At 35.7% G+C, this 12,388-nt stretch overlaps 1 protein-coding gene across 1 annotated transcript; it reads left to right on the top strand.

Moving 5' to 3' along the window:
* Positions 1–680: 680 nt before the first annotated feature.
* LOC149182819 (UPF0481 protein At3g47200-like) lies at positions 681–1,853 on the top strand. The gene has a single exon (XM_089414694.1). The coding sequence runs from the start codon at positions 681–683 to the stop codon at positions 1,851–1,853; it is 1,173 nt and encodes a 390-aa protein (XP_089270820.1).
* The last annotated feature ends 10,535 nt before the right edge of the window (positions 1,854–12,388 follow it).

Raw genomic sequence — 12,388 nt, 5'->3', positions numbered from 1 at the left:
AGGTATTAGATAATATTGTCTTAAATTGATATGGTTTTGTCTTAATTGTTAATTGTCTTAAAAGGCTTTCATTGACATTGTCTTAACTAGCCATTGTCTCAAACTATTTTAAAATTTTGTTTTAAAATATATATTGTCTCAAACTATTTTTGTCTTAAATATAAAGTTTTGTATTAAAATATTTTTCTTTCAAACAATTTTTGTTTAAATATAAAGTTTTATCTTTATTTTTATCTTAAACATAAAAATTTTGTCTCAAAATATTTTTTATTAAATATAATATTATCTTAAAATATTTTCCTTCCCCTTGATATTAAATTTTAATATAAAATAACTCATAAATATAATATTGTCTTAAAAGATTTTCCTTCCCATTTATATTAAATTTTAATATAAAATAACTAAAATAAAAAGTAAATTCTTTAGCCCTTTAGTAGTGTTTACTAAAAATTTTCCATTATAATATTCATAGTGTTTAGTAAAATTTTGCCCATTATAATATTCAGTTTCGGATTAAAAAGGATTTTGTATTTTTATGTGAAAGGAATAATTCACTTTAAAAAGTCTTTTGTATTTTTATGTGAAAGGAATAATTCACTTAGAGCCGTCTTTATGTGAAAAGAATAATTCACTTATGGCAATCTTCTGTTTTGCTCCAGCATCACGGATTTGGGGAAGACATGGGCCAGTGTAATCGTAAATCTGCGGGATTACAGCTCGTGGAATCTGAACCCTTGCCACAGACTTCGGCCATGCCAAGCATTTGTGAACCTGGTGAGCTGAGGTACCCTAATCGAAGGGGGATGGTGAAGCATGAGCCTAGGGAAACGGAAACATGGATAAGGGAAGCAGCAAGAACTATTCATATTTCAGAGGAATCCTATATTGATCCCAGATTGCGGTCCGTTGTATCGATATTTAGAGTTCCTAACTTCCTCAAAGAGTTGAAAAACAGAGCATATGTCCCTCAGATGGTTTCGTTGGGTCCATATCATTCCAACGGATCAGCAAATCTTTCTAGAATAGACCATCTGAAAAGGAGAGCCCTGCGTAGAATGTCGACGAGGTTCAATGAGAATTTTGGTGTTTCAGATGATATGGAGTTCTCCGTTCGTGCAATCGATAAGATCTTCAAAATCAAGGACTGCTACGAAGAACAAATCAAGGAGGAGCCAGAGCACCTGGTTGTAATGCTTACATTGGATGGTTGCTTCATTCTGGAAATATTGAGGACTCTCGCTGGAAACAATTTAAGAGGGGAACGACTGGGTAGAGATAAGTATGAACCTATCTTTGAGAGGAACAAGGTTGATTTTACTGGATTCGATATATTGAACGACCTTTTGATACTTGAAAACCAGATCCCCTTAATAGTTCTCCGAAAACTAGTTCAATTAGAGCTCAACTCGGTCCATGATACCGAGAATTTTCTTTTGGATGTGCTGGTAAAAAGTCCAGGGAACAAGCTCTACCCTTTCGATTACGAACGTGATATTAGAAACTGGCCCCAGCCGCCACTGGATGACGAAGCTCATCTTCTGGGATTGTTGTACACCCTCATTGTCTCTCCACATCTGAATGACGGTGCAATTCAATTCGGCAACAATAGGGGTATGGACAACACACGCTTCCCTACTGCAGTAGAACTAAGTAATGCAGGCATCAAATTTAGTCGACGCGATGGAGGCACCAAGAAAATAGGATTTGATGGGAAGAAGGTCACAATGTATCTTCCTCCCATCAATGTCACAGACCACACAGAGGTACTCTTCCGTAACTTGATCGCTTATGAGCTATGCAAAGAATCTGAAATTAATTACGTTACTTGTTACCTGAGTTTGATGAGTAAGTAACCTGAGTTTGATGAGTAACTTGATTAACACGGAAAAAGACGTGGCTCTGCAAGAAATTGTGACATCATTAATAACTACCTTGGGAGTGACTAGTCTCAGAGGTTGCCCAGCTCTTCCATGGTCTGTGCAAGGGAGTCACCCTGCCTCGCAAATTTGTCTTCGAGAAACTGCACAACGATGTGATAGAGCACTACAGAAGTAACGTCAAGGTCTGGATTGCCCAGTTTGTGAAGGAGCATTTCTCATAGCCTTGGAATATTCTAGCTCTCTTGGGGGCAATTATTGTTGGGGATTTTTCTGGTAAAATCCCAAAAACAGACAAACTGAACACACAGAGACAATGCTTTGTTTCTCTGCCACAGGATCTTTTGCACAGGGAAGCTTTAAAAAATGACTGAGAACAGAGTGTTACATCACCATAAAATGATTTCTATTCATTAAAATATATGCCTGATACATATTCATCCTCTTTGCTGAGAGGGATTTACCAAAAATTACATTCAACAAAACTCTGTCTCCACCTGAGAATTTACACTGCTGGGTAAAATTCTCTTTTTCTTTTACTGCTGTAAAACCCCTTTTTACATTACTGCTGTAAAACTATTTTTACATATGCAGTAAAATTTTCATTACATTTACAAAAAACTTTACTCACACCATATGATTCTTCTTTCGCTTGCTTGCTTCCCCTTTGTTTAGACAACACCCAAAATACATTTCAACCTCTGTTCTTTTGTTTCGCACTGCTATGCATTTTTACAACATACATAAAAAAAAATTACAGAAGCTCTCCCCGTTTTTTTCATATGCACTGCTGTGCATTCATATCTTTTCTTACCACAGGAAACCAACACTTCTTTCACTGCCGCGAGCTTCACCACCAGTCAACAACAACATACCATTACATTTGCGCTCCCTTGTTCTTCTCTTTTATGCACTGCTGTGCAAAATTAATTCTGCGTTTTTCGCTGCTCCTTCATTCTTTTTCAATGGTCAACGCACATTCTTTTTTTAAAACATATTACAACCCCTCACGAGCACTTTCCATTTTGGCTCATACAACAAAAAAAAACTAAACAAAAACATATATATCAAAACATACTACGAACATAAATAAATGCTTTATGTGCCGTATATAAAAACTTAACTATTCACCTATGCATATGACACTGCATTAATAAAAGGTATGGTCAACCAAACTTAATTTTACTCCACGCAAAGCTTTTAATGCAGGCTCGTATGCAACTCTGGTTGATGAACGGCGGAGAATGATGGAGCAGATCGGACGGCGGTGGAGGATTTCGGGAGGCAATTTTATGTTGAACTTTACGTCCTGAAATGTCAGAAATGATGACGTATGTAGAGAACCACGTCGCTGCATTACATTGTATCGGGCTCGATCATACGGAAACTGCTTGCTAGTCGAAGGCGGTCCGATATGCTGGTGGTTTTTGCTGAGCGGTTTTGTGCTGCCTTCGCTGTCCAACTCTCGGCGTCCGCAACCTGCAGTTGGAATTAATATTCCAACACTCCCCTTTAATTTCAACTGCTGGGCGTTCAAACATACCCAAACACTTCCTCACATAGAGGGATTCACCAACTACTGTTACAAGAACATCTTCCTCACATAGAGGGATTCACCAATACTGCTTCTGATGCAGTTCCACAACCAATGAAAGTTGTCTTCCTCTTAACAGAGGGATTCACCTGAGAATGTGCTGAAGAGCACCTTCCTCTTGACAGAGGGATTCACCTGTGACTGTGCTGAAGAGCACCTTCCTCATGACAGAGGGATTCACCATACTATGTTGAAAAGCATCTTCCTCTTGACTGAGGGATTCACCATGACACTGTGCTGAAAAGCACCTTCCTCTTTAACAGAGGGTTTCACCAAATGACTGTGCTGAAAAGCACCTTCCTCTTTAACAGAGGGATTCACCAAGAACTTCACTTCCTCTCACAGAGGGATTACAACCAGACACTGCTTTAGATGCAGTTCCAAAACAACCGAAAATATTACTCTGTTTTCTTCCTGAGATTTTACACTGCTGTGTGTAGAAATCTCATTTACATTTACTACTGTAAAAACAGAGTATTACATATACTTCTGTAATTAAAAAAAAAAAAAATTACTTACATTTACTGCTGTAAATGTAATTCCTTACACACAAAAAAAATCTCCTTCACTGTCGCGCTGCTGCACCTCTCTTGCTCTTCATGATTGCCCTTTTCACTGCTGTGTAAAAACACATTTCTTCATTCTCTCTTAGCTCTGGTTTCATTTTCTTCGCACTGCTGTGCTTCTCCTTCTTGCCATCACGCTGCTGCCTTTTTCTTATGCACTGTTGTCCATACCCATAACCATAGACTCTATCTCCCCTGGGTTTTTATTCGCTGTTGCGTTGCCTCTGCAATTTGCACTGCTGTGCGTATTTCATTTCATCACACTGCTGTGCCCATACACTAACTCTTTACTCTGCATTACTTGCATATAAAAAGAAATCATCCTCACGCTGCTGCGCTTCATTCTCCACACAAAAAAAATTAACACGGGTTGCCCCTGTTCCTTTTTACACCCTTGCTTCACACAATCTTCGTCTTCATTTTTTTTATTTACACAATGCACTGCTGTGCAATTCCTTTCGTTTTTCTGCTGCCGCACACATTCTCATTCATCCCATGTGCATTAAAAATATATGCTACCCCAGTTTTTCTTTATGCACTTCTGTGCATATTGCATTGCATATGTGATAAAAAAATTACATTTTTCAACACCGCTGCATATTACATTTCAGAGGGATTAACAAAAAGATTTCATTTGCGCTCTGCTGCGCTGCAATACATCCTCCACGCAGTCTCCATGCCCTGCAGATTTTTTTTCTGCTTTTATGGCAGATTTAATTCCATATCTCTCCCCTATAAGAAGATCTTCATCAAAGAATGACTGTTAAAACAGTTCAGCAATAATGATTAATAATTACAGGCTCCCCCTTAATGTATGCATTATTTTCTTTCAGCAAAGTTTTCTCAAAAGAAACTTAGATCAGCTTGAGAGCTCAAGGGACTTTCAGACTGTATTTCCTTCCTTCTCCATACTTGTGTAACTTTTTTCTTTTGCATGGGTCTAGCTTGTGTAAGAGCCCATGTTAAGTTACAATCACGTGCCATATGCCCAATGTTATGACACTTGAAACATTCTACATTGTTCATGAATAAGAATTCATGATTTCTTCTTGCAAAATTATTTCTTGGAGATTGTCGGAGACTACAACATCTATCTCTATGAAATGCTCTACAGTCTTTTGCCATATGACCAAAGTTTGAACAAGAGTAACAATAACCATAAAATGAACTTTGGTACCTGGGAGATGGAGGTTTCCTTGATGTGCTTCTGAAGCCTTGCTGCCTTGAGATTCTTTGATGATAACCATTGCATCTTGCCTCTTTGACATCAGCTACATTTCTTCTTGGAGCTGGTTTTCTGCTTGGAGTAGGATTTCTTCTATTGTAGCCTTCATTTTTCTCCTTGCCTTTGCTGGAACTAGGAGCATCACAATTTCTTTCTGGCTTCTTCACATCTCCTTTGCTTAAAGCATCTTCATTCTTGTTTAAGGGTTCACCTACATACCCAAGTCCTGATTTATCAGATGGAGATCTATGATAGCTGAGCATGTCATCCAAGGCTTGAGAGCTCTTCATGATTTTGTTCATCCCTTCAACCTTTTTCCTGAAGAGGACAATCTCTTCTTCCAATCTTTCACACTCATTATTCTTCTCTATAAGTTGTTCCTCAGTTTCTTCCTTGCTACGAGTAGCTTCAGCTGCTACTATTTTGAGAGAGATGATGTCTGTCTTCATTTTGGAGATTTCTGCTTGACTGCTCTCCATTTTCTTTTCAGCTCCTTGTGCCTGCTTCCTGGCCTCTTGTAGTTCAGACTTAAGGGAGGAGACCTCTACCTTGCACTGTCCAATCTCTTCTACAAGTTTGTTCACTCTCATGTGCCTTTGTTCAAGTTGACTTAACAAGGCATCTTCCTGCTTCTTTGCTTTATTCAACTGATTTGTCATGGATATGACTTCTTCATGATGTTTCCTCTTGCATTGATCAAGCTCTTTCTTAAGCTTGACGAGCTCTTCATCCCTTTCTTTTACTTGAAGTTTGATGAGGTCAACCTTCTCACATTCAGCTTCTATGATGGGTTCAGAATTTTCTTCTTCACTGATGGTCATGGTCAGTGCTCCCTTTGCATGAAGGTCATGAAGTCTGTCCCATATCTCCTTTGCTGATGAATATTTTCCTAGATTCTTCTTTATAGAATCAGGCAGTCCATCCAAGATAGTCTTTGCTGCTTTTGCATTGTACTCCTTGGATTCTCTATCCATCTTGCTATCATCAATCACTGATTCCCAGATTTCAATCCCTTCAGACTTTAAGAAAGCCCTCATTTTTATTTCCCATATATCAAAGTTCCCATCGAACCTTGGAGCCTCAAATAGAATGCTTTCAAATAGATTGTTTTCTATTTTAATAGTAGAGGGAGACACAACCTTAGGAGGATTGGAGGCTTTTTTCTTTGACCTTGCCATTCTTAACTATGCTTTAAAATACTTGACTGTGTTTTTTTAAAATGACTCACTGTTTCTTCAACAGCAACACAGAAAATTAATCTGAGAAATACCTGAATCCTTTTGCTGAGTCTTCACACTGCTGGAGAAGCTTTCTCTGCTGCAACAAGAATCTTTCCTTCAGCTTCTTTGATGCCTTCAAAGAGCCTGAACCTGCTCTGTCACCATCAAAGAGCCTGGACCAGCTCTGATACCACTGTTGGGGATTTTTCTGGTAAAATCCCAAAAACAGACAAACTGAACACACAAAGACAATGCTTTGTTTCTCTGCCACAGGATCTTTTGCACAGGGAAGCTTTAAAAAAATGACTGAGAACAGAGTATTACATCACCATAAAATGATTTCTATTCATTAAAATATATGCCTGATACATATTCATCCTCTTTGCTGAGAGGGATTTACCAAAAATTACATTCAACAAAACTCTGTCTCCACCTGAGAATTTACACTGCTGGGTAAAATTCTCTTTTTCTTTTACTGCTGTAAAACCCCTTTTTACATTACTGCTGTAAAACTATTTTTACATATGCAGTAAAATTTTCATTACATTTACAAAAAACTTTACTCACACCATATGATTCTTCATTCGCTCGCTTGCTTCCCCTTTGTTTGGACAACACCCAAAATACATTTCAACCTCTGTTCTTTTGTTTCGCACTGCTGTGCGTTTTTACAACATACATAAAAAAAATTACAGAAGCTCTCCCCGTTTTTTTCATATGCACTGCTGTGCATTCATATCTTTTCTTACCACAGGAAACCAACACTTCTTTCGCTGCCGCGAGCTTCACCACCAGTGAACAACAACATACCATTACATTTGCGCTCCCTTGTTCTTCTCTTTTATGCATTGCTGTGCAAAATTAGTTCAGCGTTTTTCGCTGCTCCTTCATTCTTTTTCAATGGTCAACACACATTCTTTTTTTTAAAACATATTACAACCACCCACGAGCACTTTTCATTTTGGCTCATACAACAAAAAAAAAAACTAAACAAAAACATATATATCAAAACATACTACGAACATAAATAAATGCTTTACGTGCCGTATATAAAAACTTAACTATTCACCTATGCATATGACACTGCATTAATAAAAGGTATGGTCAACCAAACTTAATTTTACTCCACGCAAAGCTTTTAATGCAGGCTCGTATGCAACTCTGGTTGATGAACGGCGGAGAATGATGGAGCAGATCAGACGGCGGTGGAGGATTTCCGGAGGCAATTTTATGTTGAACTTTACGTCCCGAAATGTCAGAAATGATGACGTATGTAGAGAACCACGTGGCTGCATTACATTGTATCGGGCTCGATCATACGGAAACTGCTTACTAGTCGAAGGCGGTCCGATATGCTGGTGGTTTTTGCTGAGCGGTTTTGTGCTGCCTTCGCTGTCCAACTCTCGGCGTCCGCAACCTGCAGTTGGAATTAATATTCCAACAATTATTGCACTGTTGCTCAGCTCTGTGCAAACCGTCTTCACCATACTTCAAGTATATAAGAAGTAGCCTCTTAGAATGATCGGACTTTATATATAGCTTTGGTGATAGACTTTTATACATAGTTTTTAGGACTAGTGATGCAGTTGTTATAGTCTTTTATGCCCAATTACTGTTATACTTACATGTCAATTTGAGGCTTATGCTGGTTTTTTCAAAATGGTGATGTATCCATGTTTTACTGGTTTTTGGCTTTGAAATGACTTCGATATATTATGTTTATACAAACTGGCTTTTTAATAATAGAAAAATTGTTTGATTTTTCTCTCTCGGAAAAAAGATGGCTTTTCCGCTGTTTTATGTTTGTGCATTATTGATCTTAATTAGAGTGACTATATGTCTTTTTGCTGGGTTAATGGGTATTATTTCAGAGAGTTTGGTTTCTAAAATAAAATATAAAAATTATGTTCTAACTAGAAAAATAATATCAGCGATAATTTAAAAAAATGAATATGTCCTAAAGTAATTATAAGTAAAAAAAATGTGTGAACCATACGCTTAAATCTTATGCTTTTTAAAAATATTTTTCAATTAGAAATTTAAATAAACCATTTGAAGATTTATGTTAACTAATTTATGTAGATATCAACTTCATATATATATATATATATATATAAGTATGTATATTAATGGTAATTTTACAATTCATTAAAATCAATATAGATTTATTTTACGTACGGATTTAATATTAACTAAGAAGATCAAAGTTTCAAGTGTAATTTTTTTTTTAAGTACAAAATACAATATATTATTTTTCATTGTTTAAATTGTATTTTTGTATTTTTAAAATGTATGGTCATAACATTGTTAGGATAATATCTCATTTCATTCTTTTTCATGGTACCGTAATATATTATAAAGTTTAAATTTCAATTTTTTTATTAAAAATTATAAAAATGTAACGACTTATGATAATGTCTCATTTCATTCTTTTTTATGGTATTTTAATATATTATAAAGTTTAAATTTCTATATTTTTATTAAAAATTATAAAAATGTAACCACTATCATTAAAATGCAAGATGGCAACATTGTTAGGGTGAAAAATTATAAAAAATTAATTATTCATTATTAAACTTGAAATTTATGGTGAGAATATTGTTACGTTAATAGATGTATTTATTTTAATTTTAAAATTTTAAAATTTAATTTATTTATATGAAAAATTTAATTAGACTATAAAAATTTAATTTCTACTGTAATGTAAAAAGAAAAACTACTTATAATTTTATAATATCGAAAATATTCATAGTTTTATAATATCAATAGCTCATATTGATTTCAAAATTACTTATGAGTTTCTTAAAATTTATGTGAAATTTTTAATTAAAATCAATTTGTGATAGCAGTCATGAATGAAGTTCGACAAAAGCTTCCACTCCCTATTTATAATCTATAGACTAAGCTTAACATCTTATTTATAATCTATATATACTGAGTTGGACATTAGTTAGAGGAAAATGCATAAATACCCAAAACAGGTATAAAAGGTTGTTACTCGTTGCAACATCAAACAACTTAGAGTCCACCTCACTGCAGCTTGCTCAATTAGTTATTAATGAGTCAACACCAAGGAGTAGTTTCGAGACCCATTCAATCTCAAACGGTTACTAAGACTAGCAAGAAGAAAGGAACATCTTTAGCCATTAGAAGAGATGGTTAACCTGGGCATTTGTGCTTTACCAAGGACCAGAGGAAGAAAGGGGTTGATGCCTAAAGAAAGAAGAGAAAACATGTGTCTTTATGACCAAAAGCTGATCTGGAAATTCAAATTTGATGTCTAAATTTTATTTAGGATTCATCATTGGATGTGAATCAATTTACTTTAATATTTTATAATAGAACAATGTTGTATAAATATTGATATTAGCCATAAATTTTAATGCAAGCCATTTATTTGATTTCAGTAGATAACTCAAAAAATGATTTGTATGGGTGATGATCAATTGTCTATATAGTATTCATTGCTATAGATAAATTTCAGCTTATTTTATTGCATTATGTTTTTTATGCTTGGTTTAAAGATCAATTATCTTGAAAAATGTTTTCAAGAAATTTATTTATTAAAACTTATTTTTGTATGGTGGTTTAAATTGATAAAAGTGTTTTAATTTAAGTTCTATAACTCTAATTTTGATTTTACACATACATCCACAATTTTATATATATATATATATATATATATATTTGGGTTATAAGTTATCATATATCTTGATTTTTTGGAGTAGTGGGTAGATGTTGTTCGTGGACTTAGCTAGTACTAGATTAGTAAAGTGAACTACCTAAGAAAAACTAATGCAAGTGGATTTGGCTTTTATATATTATGAGGTAAGGGTTAGCTCATAATGGGAGTCCCCCTCAAGTCATTGAATCATTTTTTGGTCATTTTTTGAGGAAGGGGGTTTATTTAACTACAAAAAATCTGGTTAGATAATTCTAATACAGAAACTTGCTTGCATCTCTATATGAGAAAACACATTAAATCATACTACATCAATGTCTTTAACTTCTTTTAGATAATTCTAATACAAAAACTTTCTTGCATCTCTATATGAAAAAAAAAATTAAATCATACTACATCGATGTCTTTAACTTCTTAAAAAATAACCATATAGCTGCATTTTAGAAAATGCACCATGAACAAGAAGCCATTACTTATGATTAGATTTATTCAAAGTTTTTTTTACCGAGTACCCAAAGGAACTCAACAGAACAAGGAATAATGAAAAGATTAAATTGTAAGTTTATATGCCACATTTTCAATTCATTGAAACTTCAACATGGGAATGGCCACCAAAATGTGATATACATAAACTTGTTTCATCCTTTTAAAAGTTTCAATAAGTTTGATGCCTTGTTTCCACTCCATAACAATGTATGACTATAATATCCAATCAAAAAAGTAATAAGAAAAATCTAAATCCCAACAATAGCATGTTGAGTTATTCCAACTTTTCACCATCCAAACCATGCACCTTACTTGAGGTCAAAAGTTATAAAGTGAGTATAAAATTACTATAAACAAATCAACAATGATATGACCAAGAATACTTTACAAATTAACTACAAGATAGTAAAAAATGAAAAGAAAAAACCATGTCGAATATTTTTAAAACTCTGCATTGTTTATATTTTTGACAAAATCTTCAAAAGAAATCATAATCACCTTTTTTTAGTTTTTATGTGTCATTTTTTTATGCAAAATGGATTTTGGCTAGACTTCTAAGTCTAAAAGTGTTCCTCATAGAGGAAAATGAAAGTCCAAGGATGCTCCTGGAAATAGTCTCATTACGTATATCTTTTCATTCTGAATCTACTGCAATTTGATTGGGCTAAAATGGACTTCAGATGCAGAAGTTATCACAGAAAGAAGAATGCCTTTATCATTTGAAAAAGGAGGCATTTCTCCAAAAAATGGCATAAAAAGCCTTCTAAAGGAAATCGCATCGGAAATGGTTCAAAGGGTGGACTTAAGGCAAGCGGAGGGAACCCCTGGTCAACGAACTCCGATATATCGGGTCGAAGATAGGCCTTCGCCCGATGTTGGGACCCCGAGCTATGCAATATGCGATTGCCGATATCAGTGTCGGCGGATCGGCATCGGCGTATGCCATAAGGGAAGGACCCTCGGGCCAATGCGACATGCAATTGCCGATTATCGGCGTCGGCGTATGGCATATGAAAAGACTCAGGCCGTAGCAAATGTGATATGCGATAAATTGATCCGCGGTGTGCGATCTCAGCCATCGGATCAAGAAAGGAGATCAACAGCCAGGAATTAATCGGTGGTGGGAGATCGATGATCCCCAACACAAAGGGCTGATGTGATAGCGATATGCGATGTGATATGGACCGTCCGTTCGGGGAGCAGATCAACGGTCCAGATTTAATCGGCGATCGGTGATCGGCGATCCCCGATAATAGGGCCAATGCGATTGCGATAGTGATAAGCGATAAAAGGCCGGGCTTGACGGGATTATAGACTCGATTCTATAATTTTTGAAGTTTGGGAATTCAGATTTTTCAATGTATTCCCATGTATTTGGGGTTTTGGCCAATCCAACTATATGATGCAATATGCGACTAATGGCAGAACCGATAGGGTTTATAGGGGCAATTTAATGCCCGATAATGTATTTTCCGATAAATCTCTGTTTAATGGAATTTTGTCCATTTTCGATTTTTTTCCTAGAAAAAGGCCCCAATCCCTTTGTAACCTCTCTTGATCGTTGTGCCACACTGCAAGCGGGCATTTTGCAGACAATGATGTGTTTGGGAATGCGCAAAGCCACAAAGCCACAGAGCCAGATGGCTAGTTGAACAGACAAGGAGTAGAGAAGTCACAGAGGGATGATTACACGCAGAGAAACGGCTGGGGAAGCTGCAGAGGGATGATTACATGCAGA

This window comes from Pinus tabuliformis, chromosome 3_2 (assembly GCF_031772625.1).
Source record: "Pinus tabuliformis cultivar Carrire ecotype Pingquan chromosome 3_2, CPIR1, whole genome shotgun sequence".
NCBI classification, from domain to species: Eukaryota; Viridiplantae; Streptophyta; class Pinopsida; order Pinales; family Pinaceae; genus Pinus; species Pinus tabuliformis.
Note: the sequence above shows the minus strand (reverse complement) of the source record. Positions and strands in the feature narration are given on the sequence as shown.

Coding starts and splice junctions, on each gene's coding strand:
- LOC149182819 (XM_089414694.1), top strand. CDS start 681: ATGGGCCAGTGTAATCGTAAATCTGCGGGATTACAGCTCGTGGAATCT.